This window comes from Saccostrea cucullata, unplaced genomic scaffold (assembly GCF_032062105.1).
Source record: "Saccostrea cucullata isolate Sc308-1 unplaced genomic scaffold, CSIRO_AGI_Scuc_v1 ctg105, whole genome shotgun sequence".
Lineage (NCBI taxonomy): Eukaryota > Metazoa > Mollusca > Bivalvia > Ostreida > Ostreidae > Saccostrea > Saccostrea cuccullata.
In genome coordinates, this window is record NW_026919155.1 from 53,606 (window position 1) to 74,825 (window position 21,220).

Genomic DNA, 21,220 nt, shown 5'->3' on the forward strand with positions numbered 1-21,220 from the left:
GCAAAGCAAACACGGGTCTTCAAAACATCAGAGGTGGGTTCAGTCCCCTGCCGACTGGTCACACCCGCAGTGTGCTCCTTGTCACGAACGGGAAATAACGGAAAAATCACTTTCCACCAATTTGTTTTTAGCATCTATTTCTTTGACGATTAATTACTAGTATATCTCTCAAAAAGAGTATTCAATTATGAAAAACGCAGAGATTCGGTCGACGCTAACGCAAATAACGTTTTTTTTTCTCAGACTCGATCAAACAGACAGGATTTCAGTGATATAATAGAATTTATGAGACAACAATACCAAATGTACAATATACAGTTCAATAGCAACAATTCGTATAAAGTATGTTTAATTATCTTCAACAGGAGCACTATTGGGGAATGATATTTTTAATTTGGACGACTGTTGTTTGTTTTTAGGTGGACCTCCAATTTTGCGCATTGGTAATCCATCTCGACTAAACAAAGGGAAATAACTGGGTGAATTAGTTGTTCTCTGAAACCCTGCAATCGGTTCTCCCGCCAATTTCGTCACCGGCGCCGTGTTTGCCGGTTTCACAGGGGGCTTTTCCTCAGATGGAATATCAAACTGCACTCTGAGGGGACTTCGGGAAGTTACAGTCTGTGGTTTCCGTTCTGGATAGTTACTGCTGCTGAGAACATTTTGTCCCTTCGTCATAGACTCTCCGAGTGGTCGTGTTCTAGGAGTTCTGGCGAAGTTGTCGTAATTAGACATGTCAATTATTTCCTTATCACCCAGTACCTTCTCAAACCACTCTTTGTCCACATCTACTCCCGGAAAAGTTGCCGTCTCTACGGTTCCGGTTTTTCTCTCCTTTTTTGACCTTTCACCCATCATTCGTGCGTCGGATAAATGGTTACCGTTGATAATATCCAGTAGCGAACGCGGTATAGGTTCAGTAGTATGCTGACTAGAGTGCCCGTAATTCACATTTTCAAAACTTTTTCGGGAATTTTCTGAGGTCTCACTTGCATCTGAATACGGCGAATCACTTCTGTTGTCAGTTATTTTTGGAGAATTGTTTAAATCGTTCGTAGAGAAAGACACCACCCTAGATTTGCAAAGAGGTTGTTTTATCACTGGCAATCTAGGCAAACGAGATTCAATTTTTACTTTACTGGAACTTTTCTCTGACTTTTCTTGGTCGTCCGTTCTTCTGCGTTCTTTCACCTCATCAGGACTAATACTATTAATGTTGTCTACTGAAGTATATCGTATTGCACTATTTTCTAAATTCTTCTGACTCTTCTGTTTCCCTACAGGAATGATATCGTCATTTCTATTCACCGTTCCTAAGGGTCGTATTTTTCCATTTCTCGTCGGCGATTCAATTCCACACGGGGAAATCTTTGGAAGAAATGACTCACTTTTCTCATTCTTCGAAGCCAAATCTTGATCCGACTGGCTTCGTCTTTTCTTATTCTTCCCTATTCGGAACGGAATATTTGGTAAACTTTTCACTAACGACCTTAAAACACCTCTGTTCTTTTTGTGGTACGACCAGACCTCCTGCCTCTTATTTTGGCCCGAGTCTCGAGGATTGTCGATCAGGCATGTCCGGATCCTAGCCCAGCTGCGCTCCGGTGGTTCCCTCTCTGTGGCAAAGCCGCCGACCTGGAACCGCACAATCGGAGGCAATCTGCTCGTGTTAACACCTTCCATTGTCAATCCAATACGCTACAGTGTTGCACAAAGACAACATGACCTATACCAAAGATGGATATCAGCGATATTTAAACGGAAGCGCCGATCCGAGATAACCAACACTGAAACAAGAAAAATAGAGGAATTCATTGCTCTTTGACATGTGTTTTACATTTAATGCTTTAGTTAATCAATACTGATATTTCAATAGCAATGACAATAGCAATTGGAATTTTGTTACAAATGCTAAAAGATAAGATTGTACCCTAGCTGGAGGAAGGAGAATATTACAATACGGTAATTACAGCAATTAATGGGTTTATTAGAATTAAAAAGTAACATTTAGTGTATTGAATAAAATGTCAATTGACGTATTAACCAAACTGATACATAACTAAAATGACGATATCTCTTTGAACTTAACATAAAGATAAAAATAAGGCTGGCATTAACATTTGTGAATTAAACGGAAATCATAACAATTCTTTCAAAAGATGACAAATAAAGTATTTTGAATTTGTTTGCTTTTAAAGATATCAATAAAATTATCTTTTCCCGCCATTATACTCCAACCTCGCAATTGTTTTCATAGAATTGAGCCTAAAATTTAAAAGTTGTCCACTTTTATTGCAATATCTACAGGGATGGTCCGATTTTAAAGTATTAAACTTATTCAACAATTTCTACAGATCGATACAGTATTTGGTACAAGTGTTTACTAATGTAAGCGCTTTAACTGAATTTCATCGGTAAACCTTTACAGAGTCGAGGATAATAGTTTAAGCAGGCGCTGTGAGAGATTGATCGAGGCAGTGCAGTGGCTATTGATCAATATATCAGGCCCTGCATACTATACTTGGTCAATCTTCGTAAGGTGCCTAAACTTCCTAAACACATCTTCATCAGATCTTTTCCGTGTCAAGTTAACAGGAAATACAACAACAAAGAACACCCACTCCAAGGCACATATAAACTCATTCATAATTTCAGCGAAATAGCGAAATCCCCCCCCTTTGACATCCCCCCAAACACAAACATAAACAAAATTCAAAACTATTAATTAATTGCAATAATTGCTCCCCCTCCCGTCCCACTCGCACCACATTTAAACACCGAAGAACTAAGGAGAATGATTACCCCCCCCCCCCCCAAAAAAAAACCCACCCTCCTTATAACCCCCCTCACTTCAAACAAACACTCACACATCCAAAATTCAATAATTCAGTGCAATTATTGCCCCCCTCACCTCCTTCCGTCCTGCTCACACTACAATCAAATTTCAGCACACCGATGACTCAGGAAAATGACCCCCCCCCCCCAAAAAAAAAAAGCCAGAAAAGTAGGTTTGTACTGTTTGTAAAAATAAGTTTTTTTTATTGTGTTTTAATCATATAATTATACCAAAATTTTAATATATTTTCCCAAGGAGGCATATGATACATATATATTAAAACTTACCTGTTATGTTAATTCCTTGGTAATATATTGCATCTTTCTGTTTCCTTCAGGAATCTGTTATTCCAGTTCAAAAGAAAGTAACTATCTGCTCATAATTGTTACTGGAAGAGAAATAATTCATTTTACAACGTTAATCTTTTTAAGATTAATTTTATAATCCTGAGAAGGGGGTCTAAAAATACCACACTCTTCTAAATAGCTTGTATTTGACATACTTTTCCAATACGATTCAATACATTAATGTATTGAAGAAGATCAATTCTGGCGAGGTATATTGCTTGTTTACGATTGCTGGTATTGTGTAGCCGCTACAGAGCCAACATTAAGGCTATCAAATACCCCCAACAAAAACGTGAATCGAAATTTAAAATTGGTAAAATAAATTGTGTTGGATCGTCAATATTATTTCTATTCATACTCTTCAAAGGATAAACATGTAAAGCCAAAGATGTATAACAAACTCGAGTGGAGGCATTTTCTTGTCCCTCCACTGAAATAGAATATTAATATAAATGTTAAAACTGTACACCGGCAATGATTTTTCTTTACAGAAGCAAAATGTAACGATTTTTTTTTTTCGATGTAAAGCAATCTTGAAGTGTCTAAAAATAATCTCTAAAATCTTGAATGTTTCTCGATTTTATTAACACATCGAATCAAAACATTATGATTACTTGTAAAATTAACTTCAAACAGAGGAAAAATTATTGGAAATCTGTTTTCTGATGCCCTTTTAAAAACAGGCGATATCCTTTTATCAGAATTTTTTCCAAGACACACTGTATCAATATAACGATACGGAATGTCAAGAAACTTTTAAATATTCTTTTATTGTTTATCTAAAATCCATTTTTTCCTTGTGTATCATAAGCCTAGAAATGGACATAAAGTAGTATACTCACTACTTTAAATTACGATTAATCTTTTCTTAATGCTGATGTTTTGTTTTTATAAAATGTCTTCACGTACTTATCGTCAATTTAAAAACAATTCCTCGACCCCAAGCAAATATATATATATGCTACTCTAGTGTAATTTAAATCTCTTTTCGAATATATATTTTTAATGTTTATCGATAAAAGTCTTCAATACCACTGAACTTTATATGAAAGAAAAGTAACTGAAAGAAAATTCAGGTAAAAATATCGGAGAATTTAAAAAAAAAAAAATTAAATATCCTAAAAAATACTGATATAGTTACCATTTTTTATACATAAGACTAAAGGAAGAAATTCGAACCCAACCTACCTTGTTTGTGACGATTAGCGTTTTTACCAACCGTAAAAATTCAGATGATATATAAGTATACACGTGTACTTTAATTAACTGAGTTTTCCGCCAGTTATATATTATTCATTGGATCTGTCGGAATCACATTCGTTAAATTGGACATTGGGAAGAGGAAGTCGGGGATCACGAGAGCTGTCAATCCATTTAGGGATAAATAATGTATATATTTATATATCAAAAGAAAGAACAGCACATTACTTATTCAACATTCCATGCAGACCCTGGGGTCGTGTATTGAAAGAATGAGACTGAAACAATTAAGCAATAAAATGGTGAATTCATTAAAAAAAGGAACAACTGTAGTTTTCTAGCATTAAAAAAATTGATTTCAATATTACATGAGAGAGAGAGAGAGAGAGAGAGAGAGAGAGAGAGAGAGAGAGAGAGAGAGAGAGAGTTAAAACACAACTTTTTAAAATCCAATTAAATATAATTCATCTATAACACTGACCTTAATATTTGTCGGCGTTCTTTTCGGTCTTTAAAATAAAGGTGACCAATAGAGAAAGTTGGCGATAAAAACCTCAGCCTAAATCTTTAATCCCCCACCCAGTTTATCATTTTTAAACACATTCATTCTCATTTAGTGCAAACAAACCCTGATTACTGGGTCTAATTCTCTATACCATTAATCGATGAAAGACTAAGTATACTGAAATAAAATATCGATTTACAAGCAAATGAATTGCACCCTTTTGTCATATTCCTGTCTAGAATTGCAGTTATTTGAAGTGAACTGTTGATATGTGTGGACATATCTAATCCCAAACAGGTGTAGGATAGATGTGTCCTATGACTTGTTAGCTGCAGTCATTTAGAAGAATATATATTTGACAGGCCTCAAATTATCATGTCAATATTATAGCTTTATCGTACATGTACTCCCACACCTCCACAAAATTTCTCTTTTTTTCGGAGATCTACAATTCGATTGTAAATACTTTTTTGTGTTAGTTTCATTAACCGTATAATAATCAATTGTTATTTTAATTGATACTGATTAAAATTTCATTAAAAAACTATATGTTTTACATTGCTAGTCAGATTCTGCCAGGAATTAAAAAAAATATCATTGTGAAAAAAGACATAGAAATGAAACAGTTGAACTTTCTGCAAAATCTTGCTCTCGATCATTTTTCTTGTTCCCTTGATCCCATACACATTATCTGTAATTTTTATATAATCTATTATTTTTAAGAAAATTTTTTGTCAAAAAGGCATATAAAAGGCCATGAAAACAAAGATAAAATGTTTTCAACTATAATAAGATAAGGTATCAATAATTTCAATAAATATAATGACTTCTTTTCTTTTCTTTAAAAAAACTTTTCAGGTTTCAATTGATTTAGTTGATGAACTTTTCAGTTAAATCGTATATTCTTATTATTTCCCAGATAAAGAAAAACATTTTCTATTGTTCATTTAGAATTTGCTTTCCATGTTTATATAGACAGGTCGTTTTCAACCTTTTTCTCTCGGATACAAGTCTGTTTTATCAATTGTCGTGTTGTGTTATTGACTTCGGTATAGCTTCCTTCCTCTCCAATTTTTTTTTACCTGGGACAATAGACAGGAATCCAATGGATTTTGATGAAATGAAACACATGGAGATTACGAACAGTATTCAAGATCAAAAGTCCATAAAACAGTTCAAAATAGAAGCAGAGGAAACTCCGACCTCCAAAACACCAGAGGTGGGATCAGGTGTCATGGAGGAGTTAGCATCCCCAGCCGACCGGTCACACCAGCCCTGTGCCCCTTGTTAGTATCGGAAAATAATGAAAAAATCCGTCGTCAATTCAGTGTATAAATAATAGACTAACAAATCGATTGAAAAACGTCAGTCAGCATTTGACTCAAAGATAAATTGTATTAGCTGACAAGGTCATTGTATCGACCAAAGAACTTACGAAATGGTGACTTTAAACGAAACTGCTGACATCCTTGTTTCATCAGCTTGCTTGTCAATAATTCACCTCGTTCTAGAAATTGTTCATACGTAGAGCATGCTCTTATGTATCGAATCAACTAAGATATATATTAAATCCGTATGTATAGGCGATGAAGGTACATGTATATTGTTGCACAAGTAAGGGAAGTTGACGACAGAGAAGTTCAAGTCATCACGTTTATCATAGAGTTTGGTTGTTAGATCACCATTAATGTTTTTCAAGTTAAATATCCAAATATGAAACAAATGTGTCAGACTCTGCAGTAGTATCTTTTATCTCAGGCTCACCAGGATGTATAGTAACGACATAAGAATGGAAATTATCATGGTTAATTGACAATACGTCGTCGATATCTAAATGTCGAATTGAAGGCCACGGCAAATGTTTTCTTCTTTACACGCAGAAGATTTTGCACAAATTCTGCTTCATATGAAGACAAAGATAGGTCTCTTAATAATGGAGCGTCATTGGTACCCATGGGAATTCCAGTAGATTAATGGAAGACCTGGTCTCCAAAAACAGCATAGATATTTTCAATCAGAAACTCAGAATCTTTTTGATGTCAACTTCAGAGTACTTGTATGTGCAACCAGAGTGTGTTTTAACATAATAATTTTTCAAATGACCAATTACTAGGTAAGAGAATTTACGAGTTCTATTTTTACTGAAAAAGCAGTTGTCAATGATATCAAAAAGTCTAAACTTTAATTTAACATGGGGAATGGTTGTGTATAAAGTTGAAAAGTCGTAAGATTTTAAGCTATTAATGTTGGTAAATTCTCTTGATTTCAAATTGTCCAAAAGTTCCTTGGAATTTTTAAGTATCCACATCTGATTTACACAACTTCTTAAATATATTGTTGCATAGTACTCTTGAAGTTTCTCCTTCACTACTTTTAAAATCTTAGTGAATCTTATCTTATGAAACTAATGACTTACAATGTGCAAAATTCTATATTTCTGTACTATAAATCAATGTAAACTATTATATGGAATGTGTCTAGTAATCTTATGGACTTGATCTTTGATCTTTTCATTTTAACTTAATTGAGGTCATCTTTGAACCACAGGGAGTTCAATGACTTTTTGGAAAAAAAATATCACCTGAAAATGAAAGTGTTATAGACAAAATGTATTACCGAGTTAATTTATATTCGTCTCTTTTGACCTCAAAATTAGGTCATTTGGAAATGTGATATAAAATTCCATTGAAAAACCTCAAAGACTTTTTAGATATCGCCCGAAAACGAAAGTGTTTCAAATAAACAAAATGAAAGACAGACGGACGGACAGACTCTTTATATCCTTCACTCTCATGGAAAAAAAGACACTTTAATTTGTTTTTGCATGGTGCACAAAGAAAGACTGGCACAGTAAAGCCAACAAGAAATTAATACAAAATATAACTGAATGTGAATTTATGTGAATGATTTCATTGTGTCCTATCTGAGTTAATCTCAATAAATTATGGACAAACTAGTAGAAAGACAAATCTCTATATCCCCAACTGTCACTGATAAGCAATTATGATATAAAAGGACTAAAGGGTTACATGAAACCTAACAATACAAATCTGTATTAATGTATTAATTTCCTTAGCGAATTCGGCTTCTGAAAGAATGAAATCTATATAACATTACATAAGGACAATTATCATGAATTGAGACCACTTGTGTAGTTAATCTTTCTAGGACAGATAATGGTGTTTGAATTGCCATTATTTCTGATCTAAGTCCAGAAAGGTACGTGAAATGATCAGGTAAAAATGAATTTAAAAAATTACAATACAAATAATTTATCAAGTATCTAACAATTCATCTATCGAGGGACTTTAAAAAGAACTTACAAGTAGTCAAAACATTTCACAGTGCCGTTTGTTTACACAGCTTTGCACTCTTTTCAGACTGACTTAAATTTTTGTTCAAATATTTTCTAAAAACCGCTAAAAACCGTACAAAATTAAAATATTTCTCTTGGTGAAAAGAATCAATCAAATTGAGAAATGAAAGAGGAATTTTAAAATAAAAATTAGTTTGCTAAAACACTAATTACAAGGTTTACTTGAAAATGACCTCGGAAGAGAAAAAGCTACATGTTTACAATACTTACTGAATGCAATATGTCTTCGTGTCCAATTCATGACTAAAACCGTCGGTTTTAACACCTAGATATTGCCAGCTATTTCCTGTCAAAATATTGTGTTTTAAATCAAAACAAACAAGACGTAAAGAACTTTAGTGACCCGCTAACACTTATAAAAAGATAATAATTGTGCAGACAATTTTATACTGATTTAATATAAAGTGTCTGATGCCATCTCGGTCTTATATCTGATTAACATGCAAGGGACGGTCTCCTCCGCCGATTGTATTTGTTCTTAATGTAAACCAAACACTTTAAATTCAGTGACCTTAGCACTATTGCCGAAGACCCGATCCAAGGTTTATATATATTAAAAAACTGCTACCAGGGATTTGCACATGGAAGCCATACACTTCAACGTGTTGGAAAAAAGCCTTGTTGCTGTGTTTAATGAAATTTACACACTATAGTATGTGTACTGTATATATATGCTTTACGGATTGCTTGTTAGCCTTTATACGTATATTGCAGTCATTTATTATCAAAATGTTATAAAAGTGACATATAGGAAAATCATTCCATCTAGGTATCATCAGGGGAGGTATAAACTCCAGACAAATAGACGGAGATATTTCCTGCAATTTACGCACAGTTTTATTGAAAGAAGGTTTGAAAACCAAAACCACGGGCCCCATATCATATACAAATAGACCACCAAAGGAACAGACTCAAATGATTAGTTTTAATTTATACAAATAACTATGTATGTAGCGAAACTGTTTTGGAGAAGGCTGGCGGAAATGGGGTTGGATGGGGGCGGGGAAGGGGGTTGAGTACGGGGTTAAAATAAGCATTATTTATTATCCTTTGCATAACTAATGTGTTTCACACAAACGGATCTATTTAAATTTATATTATGAATGCCGTTATATGATATCAACCTTGTGATAAAATATCATTCTCTACAAAATTTAGATTTATTTCCCGTAAAAGCAAGAAAATTACGCGTATTTTAAAGTGGGAGAAAAGTATGACAGCATGCATGATGATTATGTCTATGTAAGATAATAATAAGCTTGAGTGAAACTGCATGGTTTCTGGCATTTATGGTGGCATATATCTATCCCCAAGCTTGCAACGTATGACAACATACGAGGTCTGCATGTTCTTTCTGCAATGAAATATAAGGAGATAACGAACAATATTCAAGCTCTTAAGTCCATAAAATAATACAAAATAGGAGCAGAGCAAGCACGGGCCTTCAAAACAACAGAGGTGGGATCGGGTGCCACGGAGAAGTGAACATCACCTGCCGACCGGTCTAACCCGACGTCTTCTCCTTGTCATTATCGGGAAATAACGGAAAAATCCGTCTTCAATTCAGTGTGTTCAGAATGGACTAACAATTACGTAGTATGTAAAACGCCAGTCAAGGTCATTGTATCGACCATAGAACTTACGAAATGATGACATTAAAAGAAAATGCTGATATTCTTGTTTCATCAAGTTGCATTGCAATAATTTACCTCGTTTTAGAAATTGTTTATACGTAGAGCATGCTCTTGTGTATCGAATCAACTGAGATATAAAATCCGTATGCAGGTGATGAAGGTATATTGCTGCATAACAATGGGAAGTTAACGATTGAAAAGTTAAAGTCATCATAGAGCTTGATTGTTAGATTACCATCAACGTCTCTTTCAAATGAAATATCCAAATATAAAACAAATATGTCAGACTCTGTGGTATCTTTTATCTCAAGCTCATCGGGATATATCTTATCGACATAAGAATGGAAATAATCATTGTAAATTAACAACACGTCGTCGATATATCTAAATGCGAATTAAAGGCCACAACAAGTGTTTTCTTCTTTTTAGGTACAAAATTTTGGACAAATTCTGCTTCATATGAATAAAGAAATGGGTCTGCTAATAACGGGGCGCAATTTGTACATGGGAATTCCAATAGATTGTTTGAGGACTTGGTCTCCAGAAACCACATAAAATTGTCAATCAGAAACCTAAGTATCTTTTTGATGTAAACTTCAGAGTACTTGTGTACGATCAGAATGTTTTTTATCAAAATAAATTTGCAAATGACCAATAACAAGGCAAGTAAATTTACGAGTTCCATTTTGAATGAAAAAAAAAACAACAGTTGTCGATGATATCAAAACGCCTGGAATTTAATGTATCGTGGGGAATTGTGTATAAAGTTGAAAAGTCGTAAGTTTTTAAGCTGTTGATTTTGGTGAAATCTTGTAATTTCCGAAAGTTCCTTGGAATTTTTAAGTATCCTCATCTGATTTACTCAAAGCCATAGTTCTAGAAAATTAGATTTTCATATGGGAAATTTATTCATAAACACTTGTAACTGACACCATTTATGCAAGATGTTGAAAAATAATTCACATTTCCATATTATAATTTTATTGCAGTTTACATACATACGTTATACATGTCATTTTTATATATTATTTTTGAAATATATATTTAAAAATATTGAAATATTTCCAACAATCAAAATGAGTTCTAATTACCATACCAGGAATGGATTCCCAAACGTCATAAAAATACTTAGAAAGACACATAGCAAGTTCCAGTAAATGTTCGATCAAACCTCTTTCTTTACTCCTCCCTTAAAACCGTATAATATGTGTACTTAAAAAGGCGGGCTTCATATATTTTAGCGGCTTTGGAGTGGATGTGTGAATTCAGGAATACCGCTAAGACAATCATACACGAATAAAATATTAGTATACGGCGAGGAAGTTTAAAGCGCAAATTCATGCACATGCAGTATTAACAGCAGTGAAGGAGAACATTCGGGTCTGTAAAACAATATATGCGAGAATATGTGCATACTGTAGATTCCTTATTTTTCGCGAGTACTTATTACCGCGAATGTGCTCTTCAGCGGTAAATCACGAAAATAATAACTCGCGAATGGACTGTTTATCAAGAGATTTTACATAGATTTCAGCACCAAAAAAATAAAGGCGAGTAATTTTAATTCGCGTGTGGTGCTTCTTGCGAAATAACGCGATAATTAATTCCACGCGTATATTTAGAAATTTAGATGTATTAAATGTGGATACTTAAGAATGTCAAGGAACTTTGAAAAATTTGAAATCGCTAAATTTCTACCAAAATCAATCACATTAACTCTGTTATATACAATCCTTCCCCATGAAAAATAAAATTCAGCAGGTTTTTGTGACACCATTGACAGCTTGATTTTTTTTTTCAATGAAAATGGAACCCATAAAATTACTTACCTTGTATTTTGCAAAATCATTTGGTTAAAAACATTTTGACTATACACGCATGTACCCTGAAGTTGATATTATAATCGTGCTTGAGTTTCTGATTGACAAATTAATATTTTACATTTGTGGCTTTTGAGACAGGTCTTCCAACGTTTTGTTTGAATTCCAAGTTGATTTGATACACACGATCATATGCTCTACGTCCTTTCTTTTTCTAAAACGAGGCAAGTTATTGACAAAAAAGTGGATGAAACAAGAATATTAATTAACAGCTTATAAAATATTAAAAGTCGTCATTTCGCAAGTTCTATTGTCGATACAATGACCTTATCAGCAAATACAATCCAACATTAAGTCAAATGCTGATGAACGCTTTTGATTATAACATTGTTGGGACATTAATTAAACACTGTATTCTCTTTAGATTTCCCGGTTTTACCGATCTTGACAAGGTGCATGCAGTAGGTGTGACCGGTCGGCAGAGAATACTTATTTCTCGTTGGAACTTTGTCCAACCTCTGAGGTCTGTGTTTGATCTGCTCCTGATTTGTATTATTTGTATGGACATTTGAGCGTGAATTCTATTCGTTATATCTTATTGCTATACCGGTGCATGTATTACGATACATGTATTTTGATGATGCAATAAATAAAAAAAAATATTTAACTACAACATTTATAATGCAATTATCATTGTTTCAAGGAAAAAAATTACCGAATCTATCTTTTTTTGTTTGATTTGACAAGAGTCCCCCCCTTCCCCCCACCCCCTTCTTGTTTGGTTTGACAAGAGTCCCCCCCCCCCGCCCCCCAAAAATAACATGCATTTTTTTATTAGTCATTGCAAAGTATTTACTAGTAGACAATGCATTGTTGCAAGAGATTTTAGAAGTTTATTTTTTATACATAACTCTAATACATACCCCTCAAAATTAAAAGATTTGCTTAAAGCTTCAATACATATACAGTGTATCTCTTAATATAGATACAAATTACAAAGTTTTTTTTAACAGTCTAACCCTATTAATAAAAAGTTAATTGTTATTTGGATTTGGAAAAAAATTAGATGAGTATAAGGTCATTCGAATCTAAAGCAACGGGTCACTACCCGATTTAAAGAACATGTGTATGAATACAGAGTGATTTCGCTTGTTCCAGATGTATTATCAACCTAGATTATCAACGTAGGAAAAGTTATTGTTATTTGGATTTGGAAAAAAAAATTAGCTGAGTATAAGGTCTTTCTAATCTAAAGAACGGGCCACTACTCGATTTAAAGAACATGTATATGAAGACAGAGTGATTTCGCTTGTTCCAGGTGTATTATCAACCTAGATTATCAACGTAGGAAAATGGAACCAAAAACCAATATTTACGTTCGCTGTATTTTTCTACCAAGCGAACTGTGAAATTGATTTGAAAACCATTTTCGTGTATACTCACGCGTAGAAATATACATAGAGAAACTTGCGTTAACGCGATGTCACATATATTGAGTCTGCAGCGACGTTAGTAAAATGCAATCATATAGGGCAGCGAGAAATTCAAATATTGAATATAATTTAGATGCTCACTAACATGTAAAATGTAAATATAAGGAATGTTTTTAGGTTAAATGTGAATTATTGGTGTGTGAATCACAGACTTGCACATAGGCATATTTTTCATGAAGCGCTAGCGCTATTCATGAAATATGCCTACGTGACAATTCTGTGTGATTCACACACCAATAACTCACACAAAACTTAAAAACATTCCTTAAATAAAAGGCAGTATACAATAAATGAAGAACATAAGGACATTAACTATTATTGTATATGAGGTTAAATATTATAAACGAATGAATTGCAATTTTTAACTTCGAAGCTTCGCAAATCTTTGTTCGAAGCAAATATCAAGCAAATATTTATGCTTTTCCTAGTTTAGAAATCTCAAATGATTCAAGAATCAATAATATGTTTATTTTTTACCTGTTCTTTGAATTCAAAGGTAAACAAAACTAATGCAAATCTAGTTTCATGGCTTAGAGCAACATACGTAGATGAACCGAAGCTTTTTTCCTTATTTATTAAACTGGGACGGTAGGAAAAATGAGACTGAATTTAAATCTTTATTTTTCAATATCTTTGCAAGCAACATTTTGATCTCTATTTATCGCTCCAACTTTGATTGACAATTGAACAAAAATGAGTTCAATTAAACTGAGAATGCTGGCATATTTATTTGACTAATGAAGGCCCTGTTGTAATTGAGGAGGAGATTCGCCTGTTTATGCCCCCTCCCTGCTCCTGAGGGCAATGAGTTGAAGAAATATGAAACTCCAACACTCGAAGAAACTTTGATACTCTCATCGTCTACTTCTACTTCTTACATAAGAATAAATCCTTATGAGCAGCACACGGGGTTATGTCTCCCAGCTGATATGTTAAAAAACAAGTTGATTCGATACGCAATTTGCATAAGAATATGATCTACGCATTTTCTAAATCGAGGTAAGCTACTGACAATACTAACAAAATTCTTTAATATCAAAATTTTGCAAGTTTTATTGTCGACACAATGATCTTATCGGGAAATAATTTAATTTTAGTTGTAACACGTCATTTGATTGGTTAAACGGTTTTATCCATTTTGTATAACATAACTTGCCTAAGTCACAATGAGTTACGTCAAAAACGTATTACTCCGCTTAACGTTAACTTTTAAAATATGCGATATTTGAAGCCTTTTTTCGAAGGAAAAAAAAATGGAAAAATTATCTCATTGTCTATATTGAAATTAAATTACTAGTATAAGGAATGAAGCTTATTTCGAATTATGTTATACGATAATGACAAGGAGCACACGATGCATGTGACCGGTCGACAGGGGATGCTCATTCTTCCTTGGTTCCTGATCCCGCCTCTGATATTTTTGAGGTCCGCCTTTGCTCTGCTCCCGATTTCTATCGTTTCAGTGGACGTTTAAGCTTGATTACAGCTTGCTGTCTCCAATGTTTTATCCGCTAAATATTATTTCCTTTAAAAAAATAAATAGATAAAACCAATATTAGTCAGTAAACACGCTTAAGCATTTCAACTCTACAGACTTCATGAGCAGTAGATCTTCCATCAATGTAACATCATGGCGTAAATATCAATAATCCAATGTATAATATACTTATCCTTACCTTTAATTATTTGTAAAGATATTATTTAACACAACAAAAAAAGGCTCTCTTTTACGGAAGCCCATTAGTGCCAACCTGTATATATAAAGGAAAAGCAATATATAAAAGCAAACCTCGATATATAAAGGAAATGCGATATATATAAACAAAACCTCGATATATATATAAAGGAAATGCAATATATATAAACAAAACTTCGATATATATAAAGGAAATGCGATATATATATAAACAAAACCTCGATATATATATAAAGAGAAATGCGATATATATATAAAGAGAAATGCAAAATATATAAACAAAACTTCGATATATATAAAGAGAAAAATTTCCACCGCTTGACCTTTAACATGTTTAGTGACCTTCATAACAACAGAGACTTCGCCAACATACGATAAGCAGCTCCCGATCTAATGTTTTGATTGCGAGCAGTTGGTGTGGCTGTTTCAGGATGGTATTCAGTGTGTTGTTTTCTTTATTTGTGTATCTTGATAATTATAATGATTAAAACTAAAGCTAAAAAAACTGCTGTTCTTCTTCATGTGCCAAAATTATGCTGATTCTTTGAAAAAATTATGTACATTTATATCTAAAATTAATAGTGTTATCTGTGTCTGCTCCACTGTATTATATGTACATGTATACATGTATATATGTTTCTTTATGTTTCTGTACCTTGTGTACCATTTACAGTGTGTGAATGAATTAAATTGAATTGATTTACATATCAAAGACTTCAGAGACTTTTCTGCTTAAAATGTATATTAATGCTGGGGGTCTTTTCAATCGAACTATAATTCGATGCAAACATACAAGTGTGTTTTATCATGCTTTATACGTTTTTTTAACGTTTTACTATGTTTTTTACATGATGTATGGAGGATTTCAAATCGATCTAATTTACGACGTGGGACAAAAATCCGCAGTTTAATTATGTGAGTGTGCATGCACTAATTCGTTTCTTTTAATTAATTCCCAAATGCTTGATATTTTTTCCACACCATTAAAGACCCTAAAATTATTACAGTATAATTTTACTTGTCACTTTCTTCCCTCACATTCAAATGAAGTGGGTACCTTCATCCTTCCCCTTTCTCCCATTCCGAACGATATTGATTATTTTTTAACAATCAATGGGCATACTAGTTAATTATTTTTAAAATGAATTTAAATAAATTTGAATTAGGGCATCAAAAAAGAGACTTTCTGTTAAACATTATTTTCATAAATTCTTGGTCGTGAAACAAAAGGTAGTACTCCTAAGTTTTTGTAAAACAGTAGACAAAATAGCTCTAGGTTGTAAAAACGAATTTGATCATATATATATGTAAAGCCAATGCATAATAAATATTATACTTATTTCATTAATATATATACTAATAATTAAATCAAAGGCGGATCCAGGACCGCCGGGCGTGCACCCCCCCCCCCCAGTTTCAAATATTTGTATATATAATTTATAGGTCCATTATCATAAATTCCGCACAGCCACCATGCAGATTTCCTGGGCCTTGTACTGCTCCCCCCCCCCCCGTTACGAAATTCCTGGATCCGCCACTGTAAATACACTTCTTCTCAATTAATTGCATTAGTTTAAGTAATGTAACAACTACAGTTCATTGATATATGCATGTACAAACAAATGAACACTATTTCATAGCAACATTTTGCCGATTCTGGGAGAGTTATAAATGAGTACTGTATAACTGACCCGCCCCCCCCCCCCTGCCAGGAGCTAATCTGTATATAATCTTGATGGACAGTCGAGCGCTACAGGTCACGGAGTGGAAAATTTTCTCTTTATATATCGCATTTCTCTTTATATATTTTGCATTTCTCTTTATATATATATCGCATTTCTCTTTATATATATATCGAGGTTTTGTTTATATATATCGCATTTCCTTTATATATATCCCAGTTGTGTTTATATATATCGCATTTCCTTTATATATATCGAGGTTTTGTTTATATATATCGCATTTCCTTTATATATCGAGGTTTGCTTTTATATATTGCTTTTCCTTTATATATACAGTTTGGCACTAATGGGCTTCCGTACTCTTTGTTTGTTACTACGGGAATTAATGTTGCAGCCATTGTAGAAAAAAATACATCACCCATGGCCACTCACGCGGGTAATACATTTTTTTTTGCTACAGTTGCAATATCATTTCCCGTACCAACAACAAAAGAAAAAAATATATTGCTTGAATTTCATCATAAAATAAAAAGAAACTTACACATATATGCAATTAACTTTTAGGAAACAGTAGATACTGTGAAAATAAGGGAGTAAGATTGCCACGGACAACCGAGGCCTTAAACATGAAAATAATTAAAATCGCGGACTGATCGATAGGAGAGCATTTGCTGGACCCGGCAATGTATCTTTTGTTAGGAAGTTTATGAAAATTATGCATCTATTCTAGATAGGGTAGATCAAACTCATATTGGTTGACTTGAATGTGCTTAAAAATATATTTAAACACTAAAATGTGATTTTGTAAGTATTTGGTCACTATCTACTAGAAAGTGAACTGTGAATAGCGGTGTATATGTAGGTTTTATAGGGATTTTTTTTAAGTTCCTCCAAAAATACTGTTCTGATAATAATGTACTTATATTAAAAAGAGGATATTGTTACTAGCCAGTTTGCTGGAACCAAAGCATATGGCTTTGGGTAATGCTTAATGTAATGGTAATGTATTGGAATGCATTACTGCATGGTAGTCAAAGTAATGCTAGTAAAGTGTAATGTCAAAAATTCTACATTACATAAATGGTAATGCAATGCATTATCTCCTCGAATCTTTAGTAATGCTGGAATTACAAAACATTTTGCATATACCTAGAGTCCTAGATGTATATTTGAAAATTAAAATGGACTGGAAAATTATTGTTTTGATTAAATATTTTTTATAAGTGAACGATACGAATGAAACAACTTAACCTATTTAAATAAACTCTCCGTATCGATTCAAACATATATTCTGTTGAAAGTACAATTACGACGCATCCACGTAAAAGTTGTACTTTAAGTACTCATTTCACAGAAAACGAGATATTTGGAACAGAAAATTAGGCGCGACCTTTCCGTATGGTTGCAACGTCCACATAAACAATGTAAGGTATATTTGCCTGTGTGCCTTTGTGAATTTGATGGGACTTTTACAAAATACACTGGTCGCTCGCTTGGTGCAGTTGTAAGAGCGTTGCTCTCGGAGTAAGGAGCTAATCCTTACATCGCGGATTCGAATCCCACGTGTAGAGTGAGGCGATATAAACCAGTTGCGAGGCCCAGTATTACAATACGTGCTCGAACGAAAATCATATCTCACTGTTCGATGGCCCTAAGTGCAGGTTTAATTTGCCAGTCCTGAGACTATTGGAGAGTGGTGATGTTTCAGACGGAGTTTATATATTTCAGTTGATTAGATACGCAAGAGCATGATCTACGTATGAACAATTTCTAAAACGAGGTAAATTATAGACAAGTTGATGAAACAAGAATTTCAGTATTTTCGTTTAAAGTCATAATTCTGTAAGTTCTATGGTCGATACAATGCACTTGTCAGCAAACGCGATTTATCATTGAGTCAAATGCTGGCTGACGTTTTTCATACTTATTATTAGTCCATCATCTATACACTGAATTGACAGTATTTTCCCGTTATTTCCTGATCATGACAAGGAGCAAACGGCGGATTTGACCGGTCAGCTGGGAACGCTCATCCCTACATGGCATCTCATCCCACCTCCGATGATTTGGAGGTCCATGTTTGCTCTGCTCCAAACTTGTATTGTTTTTTTTTTCTTTTGATCTTGAATACTGTTCGTTATCTCAATATGTTTCGTTCAATATGAGTTTAAAATATCCTCAAAAGAGATTAAAAAAACGACCACACATAGTCGTAAACTTAGTCATAGAGACATGTATCTTGATACGTGCCGTCTCCTTAATTTATTTTTTAATTTTAAATCAACAAACGATAGGTCTTCATCGAATTCGCTCTAAACTTTGCTCGGTTTCCTTGAAATTATTACGAGGGACGTTCAATAAATAATGTCATTAGCTCGATGGCATACAACATAGTAGTCATATGACATAAAGCTTGACTTTCTCTCATTATTGAATCTTTCATGAATTGATAACAGTTTGTGTGACCACTTTTTATCGCATTATTATGGGAAGCTGGAAAACAAGGGCTATTCGAGACACTGCATTAAAAATGAATGGTCAAGAATCAGTAAACTAGAGTAAAATTGAACGCTTCATTAAAGCAGCTGTAAAACTTGTTAATATCCCAAAAATATATTAACTGAAATATGTGAAATTTACAGCAACCAATGCCTGTTTTATAGACAGGTGAACATATAGATTTCAATAAACAAAAATTATATAATGGGCATCAAAAATGAGTACCGTCCTTGGCAACAATGACTTACAACAACCGATGTAAATTTGCGAAATTTCAACAAATTATCACTGATTATGTTTTATTGACTTTAAGACACATAGCAAAATTGATAAAAGTCATTTTGGGTATAGTTCATACTGTTTTAAAGATACATTTTATAGTAAAAAAGTTTAATACTCAAAGGTCACCCTATATTTTGAAAAATGGGTGAAAACGACAGCGTGTAGGAATATCCAAACAATTATTTCAAAAAATCAAAATTTGTACTTATCCACGTTTGTATGAAATTCTAACAGACAATGAAACTTGAATCCATTTTGCTTTAAGCCCTCAAAATAAATTTACAATAAGATGTACTTGACAAAACTGCAAAGGCCTAAGAAGAGCAAAAAATTGCAGGAGCATAAAACAGTTTTATTTGCAATTTTCTTAAATATTAGCGGTCTTGTTCTTCAAATTCATATTCATGGAGGAAGTTCAAATTTCTCGAGGAGTCTAGAAAACAATTTTTTTGCAAAAAAATTGAAAGGTTTATGAGAGAAAGGAAACAGAATGAGGAATTCACTACCTTAAATGTCTTCATGACGGCGTCCAAACCCACCGGCGAAGAGTAAAGGAGTTTTGGGGATAAACAGAAAGTTAATGTTTTGTCACACCAACAAAATTTGCCAGATCTTTCAACCTTTGACTTGTTTCATTTCCTAAACTTAGAAAAACATCTATCAGAAAGAAAAAAAACAAGTACAGCAAATCATAGGATCTGCCATATTCCAGTATACGAAGGGTCATACTCAAAAATGTGTTCGAAAACAATTAGAAATTGAATGAAAATGTTAAGGATATGTACGAAAGCCCAGAAGGCTCACTCGAGATTCGAGTTTCCAAATACGAGATTCGAAATTCGAGATTCAAAATTCGAAATTCGAGATTCAAAATTCGAGTTTCGAGATTCAAGATCCAAACGAACCAATCAAAAGCGGGTTCAACATTTGATTACTTCCCTTTATTATGTTTTTACTATCAAGAAATAGTTCAATATAATTATATCAAATGGTTCATTTGATTAAATTACAATGCAAGAAAAAGTGTTATATATATTAGATGGAAATTTAAATAATTAATGGAATTTTGAACAGCAAAAAATATTTTAATTTATATTATAGATTCTTAAATATTAAATAGATTTCATATATCAGGAGTATATACATTTTTGAATTGTCTACTAAGCGTTCTTCTGTTAGGAAAACTACAGGTACTTGTGGGTGGGACCCCGGTGGGACCCCCCCCCCCCCCCCCGCACACTCTCTTTATATTCAACCCAAGGGCTTATTGGAAATTTTTTTCATAAGATATATTTATTTAACTTATTCATCATGTATACAATAACAAAAAAATGTAAAATCCCCAGAATAATCGCTCAACATCCCCCCAAATACCCACTATACATTATAAGAGAAAGATATGCCACTCCAGTCTGTTTACGTTGTACCCCCTCTGGTATTAAATGCATTTATTTTGTTTTAACTTTAAATGTCGATTCACACTGCAGGCGCAGATCCAGAAATTTTTCAAAGGGGGGGGGGGGGGTTGAAGTATTTTTCAAAAGCGGGGGTTGAAGGCGAAAACAGTTAAAACGTACGTTGTACACATACATATAGTTAAATAACTCAATAGAATATCGATACAGGGTGGAGTATGGTTTTTGAAAGTGGGACGTTGATCAATCTGGGAAAAAGTACTTGTATACATTACCAGAAAGTTTTTGAAAAAGAAAGGAAAATAAATCTCCGAACCTGAAAATCCTATTTTGTAAAGGGAGGGGTTTTATTTTGTTTTTACAACCGAACTTCTTTATATAATACAACATTAGCCTTTCACCTTACATTTCCTATAGTAAAAACACAACGGAAAA

General features: G+C 33.5%; 1 protein-coding gene across 1 annotated transcript; it reads right to left on the reverse strand.

Annotated features, from left to right (window-relative positions):
• Nucleotides 1-263: 263 nt before the first annotated feature.
• On the reverse strand, nucleotides 264-8,603 carry LOC134280301 (uncharacterized). The gene is made up of 3 exons (XM_062762712.1): nucleotides 8,475-8,603; nucleotides 3,124-3,224; nucleotides 264-1,787 (listed from the first exon to the last, which is right to left on the reverse strand). Exon 3 carries the CDS (start codon nucleotides 1,681-1,683, stop codon nucleotides 349-351), a length of 1,335 nt encoding a protein of 444 aa, XP_062618696.1. The 5' UTR covers nucleotides 1,684-1,787; nucleotides 3,124-3,224; nucleotides 8,475-8,603; the 3' UTR covers nucleotides 264-348.
• Between the last annotated feature and the right edge of the window lie 12,617 nt (nucleotides 8,604-21,220).